General features: G+C 37.9%; 3 protein-coding genes across 3 annotated transcripts; 2 read left to right on the top strand and 1 right to left on the bottom strand.

Annotated features, from left to right (window-relative positions):
* Positions 1-297: 297 nt before the first annotated feature.
* On the top strand, positions 298-3751 carry BATDEDRAFT_23408 (uncharacterized protein; the record flags this gene model as incomplete). Its single annotated transcript, XM_006677211.1, has 7 exons — positions 298-1216; positions 1354-2240; positions 2303-2461; positions 2555-2656; positions 2735-2852; positions 2952-2965; positions 3038-3751. The coding sequence occupies 7 exons, from the start codon at positions 298-300 to the stop codon at positions 3749-3751; spliced, it is 2913 nt and encodes a 970-aa protein (XP_006677274.1).
* Positions 3752-4266: 515 nt separating this feature from the next.
* BATDEDRAFT_86842 (uncharacterized protein) lies at positions 4267-7129 on the top strand. Its single transcript, XM_006677578.1, has 4 exons — positions 4267-5002; positions 5090-5255; positions 5335-6051; positions 6126-7129. The coding sequence occupies exons 1-4, from the start codon at positions 4320-4322 to the stop codon at positions 7059-7061; spliced, it is 2502 nt and encodes an 833-aa protein (XP_006677641.1). The 5' UTR covers positions 4267-4319; the 3' UTR covers positions 7062-7129.
* Positions 7130-7530: 401 nt separating this feature from the next.
* Positions 7531-11695, bottom strand: BATDEDRAFT_23406 (uncharacterized protein; the record flags this gene model as incomplete). The annotated part of the gene is made up of 5 exons (XM_006677210.1): positions 7531-7562; positions 7637-9466; positions 9869-10311; positions 10909-11110; positions 11587-11695. The coding sequence occupies 5 exons, from the start codon at positions 11693-11695 to the stop codon at positions 7531-7533; spliced, it is 2616 nt and encodes an 871-aa protein (XP_006677273.1).
* Positions 11696-14589: the final 2894 nt, after the last annotated feature.

Here is a 14589-nt window from a genome sequence, read left to right as displayed (position 1 = left end):
AAATAAAGATGCGAGCACTCGTTTAGTTTTTATCCAAAATGAGCATGGAGAAACCAGTCAATTTTGTTGATGGGCTTAACAATGCTGTCTAATAAATTTTGCGGGAATCATCATTCCATGAGACTGGCTGTTTATTATGCATTTCGACACCTTTATTTAGTATTTCATTTCGTATGAATACGACTGTAAACTTGGGCGTATCTTGCATTTTATATATCGTTGGTACACCAGTTTGGGAACAACTATTTTGATTGACTGAAATTCGCAATCCAGCTGCATTCTTTACCTGATTACGAAATGGCTCATCTTCCTTCTTTGGTCAAACCGAGTGATAGACAACATCGGCAGAAACACGACCCCTCTCAATTACAAAGCCAAACGCAGTTTCGCCCAGACAGCTTGATTAAGCCCCGAGCACTTGACTTAAATGCGTCTCTTCAAACAAAAGTATATCGGCATGACACTGCTCAAACAGGCCATGTTCCAAATACTCAGCCAACTCTAATACAGGCAAACGTGCCATCTGCCACGACACATTCCAGCACATCACCCACCTCAAAAACGCGTAGCACTACTGCCAATCATATTTCACCAAAACTCCTGCCATCCTCAGATCTCCTTCCTCCACCGCCGCCTTCCAATGGGACAAACCATGCTGAGCAATTTGTTGCGCTCCGTGATAATAATCGGATCATTAATCATGGGACAGAATCAGCAAAACCACTAGTAGATCGATTGTCCGAAAACATCAATAGTACTCTATATGCTCAGACTCGTCGTGGCTCTGCAATAAACGGTCGTTTGATTCCTATTGATTTGAATGCCTCCATCTACAGTCAGCCTTCAAAGCTACGTATCAAGTCTACACCCCCCTCTTCGAGTATAAATCCAACAAAAGAAAAGGTGCAGGACTTTTTAGGAAATAGCATCGACTCGACCGATTTACTTGGAAAAAGTGATGCATTCCAGGTGATGAAAGCTAATTTACGTTTCAGTGCCCAATCCTCAATACCTCAAGAACAGCCAAAGTTAAGATCTGAGAGTCACTCCCCAACGTCTCAAAACAGCCCACCTGATGCCTTTTCTTTCAAAAAACCTGTACGTGCTCGACTATCGTTTTCGACTCATGGAAGTGATATTCACCACTTTCTTAATCTATCCCACACTTCTTTGACAGATCATGATACAAAACCAGAAAACGTGTCGCATATACTAGGTGAGCAGTTTGGATGGTATTCCTATTGTGTGCAACTCCCAGCACAATTTATTGCATCAGTAAGTCGGTTATCTTGACAAAAAGTCGATTATGACTAATACAATGCCTGATTACTATAATGTAATTTTATAAATTAGAACCAATTGATTTTAAAGAGAACTCAAGCCAAAGTTCAGATATTGCGATGCAGAGCATTATTGATCCTGAGCAATCGTTTCTTGAAGGCAGTATCATAGTTGATAGTCAGCATACCAAATCTAAAAGGCAAAATTTTCACCCGATGCCACATCTTTATCAAGAGCCAGCTACCTACACTCCAGATAATAGTAACACGATTGCTATGTATGGTCTGGATACAAGTCAGCCTTTAGAAAAATCTTATACACCTGCAAAATCATTCGCCAATTCTCGTAGATGTTCTATTGATATAAAGATGGCCAAGCTCCCAATCAATCCCCAGTCGTGTTCAAATCCAACCCATTGCACATTACGTGCATTGGACAATGAGTCTGACAAATTCAGCAACAATCAAATTAATGCATCAGATTTACTAAAGGACCTTTCTCACACGACTTTGAAAAAAAGGGAAGTGAAGGAAACAGCATCAACCATTAAGCAGATCATGGTAAGATCATCCCGTGGATCTGTCCAGTTTCACAAAGGGTTTTATGAAAAATTTGGGTCTCAGTCTAAACTGCAGCAAAGTATAGTGCAATCAAATACTCAACAAACCATGCCCAGCTCTACAATAGATTTGTATGAATTTAAGCAATTACAGCCATCTAAATCGAAATCCAGGCGAAAAAGTGTGTTATACCGGCATCTTTGGCGTATAGTTGCAGCTTGCATGAAACTGGGCTGGCGACTTGCTTGTATATATAGTGGGATTTCACAGCGGATTCAAAGTACTCAGGAGGCACCTCTAATTGAGGCATCTAGTTTATCTTATATGCTGCGTGACATGAAGAGTGAAATTGATCCAACACTTTCAGATAAAGCAAGTCTTGGTGATAATATAACTAATGTGCTTTATACGTATCGGCATTACACAACTTACATTTGAGTTTACATTGTCGCCTATTTTAGGTTAAAGAACTAATTGAAGTTTATCAACGGACACGTAGTCAGATATCCTTGGTTAATTTAGAGCGGCTATTGTCTATTCGATTGCGTAGCTTTGCTAGATTTAGTCTCAATCAGAGATATCAATTTATAGAGATTATGTACTTGGAAAAATTTCCAATGGTATCGCATATACTATATTACTTGACGAGGTTTACTGTCTGTAGTGGCCAAGCGTATCGATTTTACTAATCATAACTGATTCAATCATTATAGGATAAACTGTTGGTAAAAGAAGGTCATATCTCAATGGCATTTTATTTTATACTGCACGGACAGGTGGAGATTTTCAAAATCAAAGATGGACTAAAATATAGGGTATCATGAATTCTGACAGACATTTTGGGAGTTTAAGCTGTTTTAACCAATAACTCAATATGATAAATATGTGAATAGATCAATGTTCTCAATACTGGAGATAGTTTTGGTGATCGCACCATGAATTTGCTCAATGATCGGCGAACCGCTTGCGTGGGTACAACAACTTACACTGAGCTATTGCGTATAAATAAATGTAATTGGCAATTGTGCTTTCAAAAAATATTCGCGATAGACCTCGGCTTACTAAAATTTATAACTCTGCTACCCAATATCATATGGAATCTCTAATTAGCCGATTTCTTCAAAGTAGTTTTATTGTTGGATTTTGTAGAGTAAATACTGATTTTCATGAGCTAACGCTTGCCGTAAAACCTATAGATTGCACAAACTACAGACGAAAGGAGCATCACTAACCGAATTTCACAACTTTCGCTTATTCCATACATGAAGTCATCTGACGACGGCTTTCTGGAAAAAGCCGCTCACTTTTTCAAATGCATCACCTATGCCGCCAACGAAAAGATTCTTCTCGAGGGCACGGACAATCTGGATATTTTTTGGATCATCAAAGGCACATGCCGATGTATAAAAATAGTTCCATTTGTGCAAAAACGAGTCAAATTGGGGCACACTACAACTCGCACACGACTTCGCCCATACAACTCAGCTGTCAACCTTGCAGACGACGAAGAACGTCTTGATCAGCCTCTTACTGTTCGGGAGCTTAATGAATATGACTGTTTTCCTGACATACCTTCCAATGTTGACAAGCTGGATCAATGGATGTCAGATGCAACATTTGACAAGGATCAGTACCTCAAGTTTTTATCCAGTCAAGATCCTTCTAGCACTCATACCATGGCATATGTATCTGTGATTGCCAAAACTAAAGTTGAAGTCATGACAATACCCAGGATTGATTTCTGTCGGTTGGCGAGCGCTAGGATGATTATTAATTTTTTGTTAAACCAGAGTTTAGATCGAACTCCAATAGAGCAATTACAGTCAGCATATATGGAGAGACGGCATTGGGAGTTTTTTAAAAAGAAGGTGATTCACGAGGTACGAAAAAACCGACGCGCAAATGATTAATACACAGTATTATAGTTGTTCTCTTGGCCGTCCATGGCTTTAATTGGATGGTACGTGTGTTATAAATTGAATAAAGTCAGATATAAGCAAAATGAATTGGTTCATTTGAGCTGGACAAAGTTTAGTTTTGACAATTTTTTAGTTGACTGGGGTTTTCCGATGATCGAAATGGGAACAACGGTTGAATTACTGATACGTGCAATCTTTGTTCTTCCAAACTATAATGCAAACATATCTGTGATTTCAAGACACAACAAATACAAGTTTGGAAACATCAAAGTAATCAAACCCAGTATCTGGATTGCAATAGATGAATTCAGGTTAAAGTTTGGCAATCGTAAAATCTAGGATTGTACCAAGAATGGATAGTCTCAGTTTAAAACTATAGTTTGTGGGCATCATATGATGATCAATGTATTCATTCAATTGAAAATGTCGGCCAATTTCTAATAGGAAGCGCGACGAATATTACACATTGTTTATTTCAAAAATAACGACTACAGGATATAAATACTTTCATTTTACGTGAATGCAGCTGTAAATACTGACTTGCAAAAATAGCTTAAACATGGAGCACTCACCACCAAGACTGTTCATGCCACACCAAGAAGCGGAAGGTCCAATATGGACACCGCCGCTACATGCCAGCATTTTGCCGAGTTTTGCATTTGCAAGACGGGCTCGATTCGAGTCTAAAGGTTCAAGCGACAGTCATGGAATTGGAGTGTTTGAGCAGCCATATCAACCAAATGCCAACAAAGATAAAAATATATCTTTAGGTCCGAGTCATAACAAACTTGAACTGCTTTCTGCTGAGAATATAAACCGGAACTGTATCAGCTCCAGTCATATATCTTCGTCCTTGACGCAACACGCGTGGGTCAGGGACTTTCCAGCAACATGTTCATATACACCATCGTGCTCTAAACCCATTCATGCCCAATCTAAACTTCACAAGCGACAGCCACCCCAAACTCCACCAGCAACTCGCATCGTTACTCTTAGAATCGTGATTTACCCGCTTACTGGAAAATCGTTTCCGCAGTGTCACAAACTCGTTATAACCAGTCCTACAGAGGATGTGTTTTTCCATTGGAAATTTGTGTGCACACCATTTAGTTTTGCGACATTGGTGAAAGACATGAACTGGGAAATGCCAGCTGCGACTGAAGGTATCTTCCCACAGACTTTTGATGGGTTTGGACAATTTGTACGTGATCGTGTTTTGGAGTGTGTCCAGTATCCTAATCAGTGAGTAGTCTAGTATATACTTTAAATAGTATCTATATTGTAACAAAAACCTAGCAGACTAATTTCATTGTATGTCTATATAATAAGATTCAAGGCCTTGTTAGAAATTGATCGATTCAATACTGTTGCAAGTCTGAATTTTACCGAGGTTGTACGCAACTATCGACGAGTAGATCTACTTGCAATCGATTTTGTACCATCAGAGTGGCAAGAAGTTATTAGAGATATCAAAGCAGACTACGCTCGCACTAAAGTACGTTTAATATTTGTCAATATTTATACCAACACATTTTTCTAACCAACCTTGCATTCATAAACATCACTTTAAATAGAAGTATCACGGAGATATCAAATCTGCGCTTGTACATGTATTGGATATAGTTGCTAGACATCAACCCACTTTGCTTTTGTCGCCAGATTTTGAGCCAGATGTTTTCCCAGTTCGTCAGCCCAAACACTGGACAACTGTTCTTGATCATTACCTTCCATCGGTTGTCAATCCAACCAAGACCACTTTTTCTCGAACCATCACGCCCAGTCAAAGATCTACCCACACAAAAGCATTTGTTCTCACAACTTTACCCGACACAATGCTCCCTGAAGCCGTTTATAGCAAAACCGTGCCTGTTCGAATTCATCACCATGAGGTAGATCACTCAAATGAAGGGAAAACAGAGTTTCTTACCTTTACGTTCTACACTGTCGGAAATGTGGATATTCCAGAGGCTTATACGATAAAAGTTACCAAACGTGATGATGCATTTTTCAGTTTTGTGAGCGAAGAGATTACTCCAGCGCGGTTTTTAGAAATGATGAATAATACAATGATTGAAGGTAATGCGCGCAAAGAAACTAAACTAGGCGATCCAAGATGGATGACTACAGCCGAAGATAAACAAAAAGGTTCAAGAGCATGGTTGGCATCAAGAAGTTTACAACGGGAGCGAGAGGAAAAACTTGGATTTCATCCTTTTGATGGTATTGGTGGTGTTATTGGCGTCATTGGTGGTGACTATCTATGTGGCATTGAGGAAGATCCAGAAAGGCAGGTTTTTAAAATAGCAACTCAATTGTATTTTGAAAGTTTTGATTACAATTGACAAAACAGTCTATTTTTGATTAGATATGGACTAACCAATTGGTAGAAAACAGGTATTCTGCTGTGTTTGAAGTGGTTAAAAACACACCCAATGGTTTACTGAAAAAAGCAATCAAGATTGGAGATGCACGACCAGCTACTCATCACACACATTACAACGATCATACTGCACACATTACCACTACGCTCAAGGAATCGTTTGCGTCGCAAGCTTTAAACACATCGCTTCCAATGGAAACTACTCGTCAAAACTTTGAATCGGCAACACTAACTTTAACTGAGCGTATTCGACTTTGCAACACCAATCTTTTGACACTCAAATTCACTGCAACACCTTGTGAAGATCTTAAATCTACCATTTCAGATGCATATATATACATTCAAGATGAAATCAAATTATGCAAAGAAAGGCTGTCCTCCATCATGCAGGTGGTGAAAAAACGTAACCCAGCACTTGGTATTGTGTTGGAAAAAGTGCGCTTTCCTAATGATGAGTTCAATGTTAGTAAAGTATGGATTGGGTCAGGTGGATGTAACGATCACCATCGGTTTGTAGATGAAGGCAGACATGAGGTGATCCACTATGCTAAAAGCGACACCGATATTAATGAGCAAACAGGTCATGAGGATGTAATGATTAAATATGCAAAGTGTCTGAAAACTCGACATATGCAGAGGTTTGACCTGCCTTCTTGTCAACAAACTCGTCAAATCCAATCCAACAGAAACCCTAATTTACCTAGCACTAACACGCTTTTAGTTCACCAAAGACCGGTTGTACATGCAGCATGCAAAATTCCTGTACATGTTTCTTTTTCCTGTGCTCAGCAAGCCACTAGCAATCTTTCCAAAGATGTCAACCTCAAGTCTTGCAAATATTCCGATTTGCAGCTTTCAAAAAGACAAGACGTGTCGAGTAAAATATTCTCACCGCTGTATTCATGCAAAACAAAACACTAAACCAGAGTGTCAAATTACATAATAAACACGGTCAGTCAATCTTGGAATGATTGATGCCAGCTTTCACCAAATTTACTGAACAGCGTTGTGCTCTTTGAACTCTTTATTTGATTGAGAGTTTTTCTGATGATTGACATGGAAACAATAGTTGTATTACCGAGGTTGCTTTTTTGAACTAGAACACAAACGTATTTGTGAGATTATAGTATAACAAAGGGGTTTTGGTTGACAATATTCAACCCCAATATATGTATTGCAATAGATGAATTCGGTTCCAAATTTGGTGATCGTATCACGTATGACTGCCAAAAGATTAGAAAAGACATTTAAAGGTTGTATTTGGAACAAGGATTGACAATGCCTATTAAAGTCGATTTCCAATAGGAAAACAACGAATACTCAATCATTATTTATTTTAAAGCAAAGTGACTACAAGATAATGTTCTGTTTTATGGAATACGACTGTAATTCATATTTTATTGATTTTTAAAAGATGTGGCTCTACAAAATGTGAAGATTAAACATGACAAAATATTGCAAGACATTGTCATTTTTAATTTAATAAAGTGACGTACCAACCCATTTGGCAGACACTACTTCTACATCCAACTGCAATAGCCCGCCCAGATCATGTTCCTTTTTATTGCCTTTTACATGCTGTGTGGTAGATACATCGGCAAGAATGGTAAAGCGCAATTCGTCTGTCACACGACATATGCCCCCGTTCAAGTTGCTGCACATTGGAAAAGATGATTGATATGGCACAAGCTTGATCGAATCATATGCAAAAGTATCGGATGAATTTCTGGAATGCTGTAAAGAAGATCCAGCCATGTGTTGTAAAATTGTGCGGTACTGCTCAGATTCAAATAGAGCACTCCATGCTAGCGTCATGTTAGCAGTTGAGGAAAAGGTAGGATATGGATCAACAGGAGTCGACAAAGTGGGATCGTGTTGATTGAGACGTTTTTGATCCATCTGATTGGACTGCTCTTGTTCATCTGTGAACATTAGACTAGCATTACCTACATTTTTCGAGTCTTTACAAAATGGATTTTCAAGAAAAAGACGCTGAAAAACTCCAGCTGCATTTGGGGGATTCATTGTAGCCATGGAGGATAGTGAAGCAATAAACTCGGGTCGTGCAAGAGAAAGTGCAATCGTATTTAAAGCATCATTTTTCGGAAAGTGTGTTTTTGTTTTTGATTTTGGTAATTGAACATCAGCAAGATGTGAAACAGCAGATTTCACAGAGTCAGAATTTAAATCCAAATAATAGTTGGATAGATATGTGCTAGGGGTGTAATCAGAAATAGGCTCGTTAGACATGGTACTTGGATTAGATTGAAAAGAATAAGGATCAATCAGGGGTCGATAAGCAGGAGACAAGGTAAGAAATGACTGCGATCGGTAAGTATGTGCATCATTATGTATGCTAGGAACATATGTAATAAAATTTTGAGGTGCAGTGGAATACTGCGGTCTTGCGTGAATCCTGGTATTTGAAATAAGAGAGCCGGGCATAAACACACTTGCAAAGGAAAACATAACGACCATGAAAACGGCACCAAGTGATTTTCCAGTAATAATGCTAGTATTAGCACCCATAATTGGATCAGAATACGGCATTGAAGGAGAGTGGGTGTGATCCAGATCCTGATTAAACCAAAGATCCTCATAAGAGTCACTGGTCAAACTCAATGGAAATGGCGAAAGCCTGATGGAGGAATGCGGCGATTGATGGTCAAAAGAGTTTTTGTTCAAGTTGATATTGCTGGCACTGCTATCCTCACTGTGTGTGCGAATGCGTGCATGGCTGGATGAAAAGGAAGAAGTGCCATACATTTGAAGTTGACGACTTAATCGTAGATTATCCTCTGTCAGCGCTTTATTTAATTGCTCCAGTTGAGAAACGCGAGTAGTCAAATGCAAGTTTTGGGTTTGTAGTTCTTCAAGCGACGACTCCATTTTATGGGCCTGTTGACGCTTGCGTTTTCTAGACAAATCAGCAGCGTGTCGATTCTTCATCAGTCTTTCTTGCCGTTTGTCCATAATTGGCGGTGTCACTGAAGTTGTAGGAAACTGTGGTGGTAACAATCTAGATACTCCGAATCCTGTTGCTGATGAAATATTTGTATTGCAAGATGTGGGTTTCTTTTGCGAAGCCTGATCATTCTGGAATAATTCAGTTGATACGAGTTTTGCAGAATTATTTTCAGCTGCAGACCATATTAGCGACGAGAGGATTTGCAGAGGAAGAGCAGGTGAAGACAAATCTGTATTTTTGTTTGTAGCAGAAGCAAGCGGGTGTGTGCAATTTTGTGCAATATTTGAAATGTCTGGCTTCGAGGGTATATTTGCCCCAAATGATTTATGTTGGTTCAAGGAAAACTCATCGAATGTGCCTATATGTATCACATTGTTTGAATAATACAGCATTTAAATCAGTAAGGAATAATAATAGTGATTTTAGACTGCTTAACAATGGCTGAAGCCATATTCAGTGCAAATGGCAATGATCAGTAATCACAGCTATATTCACGTAAAATGGAGCACCAGATAAAAACATCAAAATACATAATAAACAGCCAATCTCATGAAACGATTGGTGTCAGTTTACTGGCCAACACCGTTCTCAACGAATGTTTAAAGTCAATTTCTAATATTTAACCAACGTATATTCCAAAGCAAAATGACTGCAGATACAAGTTCCATTTTACGTGAATCGGCTGTAATACGCACAGCATGAGATCCCCTGTCGAACAATTGAACCAAACATTCGTACAGAAAAGCAGCAAGATACTCACCAGTAGTATTGTTTAAACGGTCAGAGAGTTGCTGGTAAGAATGAGTGAGCGAATTCGGCTCATGTGGAGATTTGCAGCCTATGTCAGAGGCTGGGGGAGTAACCGGGCCGCATGCAACATGTGCAGCAGAATGCTGAGCCACAACTAGTGGATTTGCAGTATCATTTTCTGTGCCCAATTCATTCAACGCAAGTGAAGGAGAAAGTTGAAAATGGAATATTGGGTCTGGAGTAGTATCAGTAATGTTGAACAGATAGCTCATGTCAGGAATGGCTGCCACTTCTGCTGGCTGTAGTTTATTCGCTAAAGCTGGAGTATGGTAACAGTGTAAAAGTGATCCTATATCTTTCTGCGGTAAACAATTCGATTCAGTAGACATATCATCATCTTCTGGAAAGTCCAAAAAAGCTCTGATGGGATCGAATGGCTTCATATCAAGAATACTATGGTGATAGTAGCAATAATAGTAGCTGAATCCATGTCATACTGAAACAACGATCGTGTCCGCTCATTTACTTGAATTTTGCTTTTTAATTGTTACAGTCGTATTCATGTAAAATGAAACACTAAATGTCAAGATACATGATAAACAGTCTCATATTTGGTACCAATCTTATTGTGAAGCATTTTATTTCGAACTCATTACAGTTGACTGGTCTTTGTGCTCATTCTTGTACAACAATACTGAAAGAATGTTCTCAGACGTTATGCTGTATAGTTCTGGGTTATTTCATCGCCGATGTTTGAGATTCTGTCATGCCAAAGTCTTGGTTTTCAGTTTGTAGTAAAGACACTGAACTTGACAAAGTGTTTAGTGTTTCCACTCTTTACACTGTAGATTTGTCTTTATCAGACTCTGGACTCGAACAAGACATTGAAAAGTGGATATGTGACAACCTCATAAAGTCACCAACACTCGGACAAAGTGATGTTAGTAGTGCTCGAATGGACTTTTGCTTTCGTTGATAATCTGTCTAATCTGATTTCTGGATACTTATAACGAGCAAAACTACCAAAAACAAAGGTTATTTGTGACATACTGGAATGAAACAATACTCTTGATATTCTTGATGAAATCAGGTAGAATTACAGATGCGCCTATTGATACCTCTGGAATGGGTGTTGTTAAAAGTACATATTCGTAGATATTTTCAATACTCCATTTGGAGTTTGAACACTTCAATTTTTCCAGTATATCATCACCATCCAATTGGTTTAGTACCGTATCAATAGTGGAATTAACTAGTGGTGAATCATTGATATTAAAGCAGGTATTATCAGAGGAATAAAACTGAACTCTATCATCAGTTTCAATGTTCCTCAGCACATATCAGAATTGAATATCGAACCAGTATCTTAATGCTTGCCTTTTGTGATTCTCTTTGGTGGTAAACTTCAATTCATCTAAATTTGTAAACAAGTGTCTCGACCAATGAATTGGTTTTGATTTTGGTCAAAACGAATATTTCTTGATATGATATTGTGAAAACAACCGTTGTTCTTGTCCAGCTCTCTTTCTGTTTGTTTTGTAACTGTAAAAGTTGGTGATAGGCTTTAGCATCGTCCATTCCACTGAAGATCCCTTGAATGTGCTTTTGAATCTTAGTTTAACCTTTCTAGCCCGCCCGACATCCAGATTTGTAATTGAACTAATCAATTGTTTGTACTAGTTTTCTCTTTCGTCTTGTATTTAATAGCAAATCGATATCTCTCAATACCATTTACTTCAAAAAGAACCTTGTACAGACCAACTGTGCTGTCATTTCCTTTAATCAACACTGCATTTCCATTCAAATGAATTTGGGTTTCTTCCAATATGTTTGACATTTCTGATGAACTTGTTTATCATTTGAAAAGAAATTAAATATTCAATTTTATCTTGGATTAAACTTATCAACTATCTATGATAGTGGCTGTGATTGAATATTGCATCTTTTATTTTCTAGACTAGATTTAAACAACATGTTGAATTTACCTTGCTCAAATCCGAGATCAAAGTACATCAACAATTTACTAATGGACACAATTTATCTCGATCCAAGAAATAATCATATCTATCAAGTTGTTGAAAAGCGTGTCAATAATTCGCTGTTGAAAGTAGCGTATAATTACGTTGGAAATGAAGAAGCGGTTGTGTTAGATGATGTTCCAGATTCCATGTTTAGACTAGAAAACCCAATCGAGGTTAATCCATCGAAACTATTAAAAGGCAAAATATTCTCTTTGAAAGAAAAATGCCAGTCTATTATGCGGCATCGACATAAATCACTATAAAAGGATTAAAGAAATGATAGGCGATAGTTGCTATGAAACAAACGATACCATTTATTCACTACATTATGGGTTAGTTGTTTTTTTCAAAAAGCATTATCCAACTTGTGACAATGCGAAGGTTAATCTAGAAATGATGGGTTATCGAATCTTTGCAAACATAAAGATGCTGCCAAGAGTCATCGAGAAACAGCAATCATTACAGGAAAAGTTGTACAGAATTGTTATGAGCGATGTTGATTCTAATTCAGATGATGTGAAAGAAATTATCATGTAAACTATTCATCTTCAATGTCACTGTTGTATCCAGTAGTTGTTGGAAGAATCGATCCATTCCATCCTGCTCTCTTTCTTTGGAATTAGTTCTTGGATAAAACAGCAAGTCAATAACTTCAATGGGAATGGTTGGCTTCAACATATTTGATTCATTTGGTTTTATTGAAATAGTTGTATATCTGCCAAAGACTTGGATCAGGAAGCTAATACGTTATGCCAGTTTGTGTGGTATCGTTGGTCAAGTGTGTTATATCAACCTCGTAATTGCTATCATTTGTTGTTTAATGGTTTTCTCAAGGAGCTTATTGTGGAACGATCGTGTGGTTTTAAACTGAGCACAATAACCTTTTCGTTGACATTTCTTGGAGCATGTCAAACAGACAAAATGAGTTGCGTTGAAGCATTGAATTAATCGTGTGATTACTGTAGAAAAGCATATTGGACATTGCGTATTTTCATCATCAAGTCAAAGTGTGACGTTAATCTCATTCTTACTGTTTAATACAAGTAATGAAGAAATAATTGAAATTAAGTTGATAATTCAATGAAAACTATTGGTATTCTTTGTTACCGTACTTGCGATAGCTTTATATACATTCATCAAAAATGTATTATATAAAGCGTTGGTGTGAGTCTGGCACTGAAAACTCCTGATAGTTCAAACTTATAAGCTATCCAGTGTTCTATACCATTGTTTTTGACCTTGATTGCTCATCTCTGATAACTTGCTATTTTTGGCAACTTCGGACATAATTCACTGGTAATCATTGATCAAGAAAATTGGTATCATCCGGTACCCTATCTATACTACTTTTGCCCAAAAGCGTATCAAATTGTAAATCATTGTCATCAAAATCTTGTCTGTCAACTAGTACGATGTTCTGATGATACAATACTGCTCCACCTGAAAATGCTACCACACAAGATATTGCTCGACTTTCTGATTTCAAGACTTGCGTGGCAGAATTAACTCTTGAAAGGCGTTGCGAGATATAACAATTCATCAAAACATAGTGTTTTTATTAAAATATGATAGACATTGTGGAGCTGATAGGGTTTGACCTTAGTAGACATTACACTGCAAACGGTGTTTCACGATCTTGAGTTGCATTGCAAGCATACACATTCAAGTATTTAAACAGCTCCAATACAGTCATGCACAACTGACAAGTGCCAGTAAATCTGATTGTATTAGCTTTTAATCAATCATCAATATAACTGTCGACTCCATCAAAATAGCCTGCTAATGTGGATCTCGTAACAAATCCGAGTCGAATTTCTTTACGAACCAGCAGAGACTTTATATCTCGGCAACTCTCCAGTGTCAATATTCAAACACAACATTGCTGTGTTTGAGTGATAGGATCTGTTATCGCCGACTTGATATCTGCTTACAAGACAGCCGCTGCACCTGTTTGACTCTACTCCTATTGACAAACTCACTGCATTCTATTATGGGTAGAAAAACACTTTCTGAGCATCTGCCTCTTGTGTCTCTTTTATGACTCTTCATCGGTTGGTCATACAACAACCATTAGTTACAGGCTCAAAAAACGTCACTATAAACCAGTATTTAGTTTAGAAACAAAACTTGCGTACAGCACAAGGAAAGCCTCAGCCAAATGCTGGTTCATAGTAGTAGTGTTGCTTTTTGAGTTTATAATTAGTAGTTATTCATACAACCCTGCCAATGGCAAGTCTCAAGAAACAATAAAGGTTGATCTTTATAAAGTATTTCTCCATCTACAACAGAGCAGAAAATGAGTTTTCCAATAGTAAAATCAGACTCAATACTGTCTTGTAAGCAAACCCTAGACCAGAAACGACAGACCGTCTCCCTCAGGGACAACAATACTCTGTGTGAGTATTGACACTGGAGAGTTGCCGAGATATGAAATCTGCTGGTTCGTGTGAAGAAAAACTCGGAGTTTTGTCGCAAGATTCAAACAGTTCATTTTGGCGAATTCAACAATTATATTGATTAAAAGCTAATACAATCAGATTTACTGGCACTTGTCAGTTGTGCATGACTGCATTGGAGCTGTTCAAATACTTGAATATGTACACCTGTGATTATGTTACAGATTCACCATTCATGACTATATAGTATTAGTCAATCCAAAAACCCATTTTACAATAGATCTGATTGAATACAAATTGAACAAATCACCCAT

Source organism: Batrachochytrium dendrobatidis, assembly GCF_000203795.2.
Source record: "Batrachochytrium dendrobatidis JAM81 unplaced genomic scaffold BATDEscaffold_3, whole genome shotgun sequence".
In the NCBI taxonomy this organism is placed as follows: Eukaryota; Fungi; Chytridiomycota; class Chytridiomycetes; order Rhizophydiales; genus Batrachochytrium; species Batrachochytrium dendrobatidis.
The sequence above is the reverse complement of the archived record's forward strand: the minus strand, read 5'-3'. Positions and strand labels throughout refer to the sequence as shown.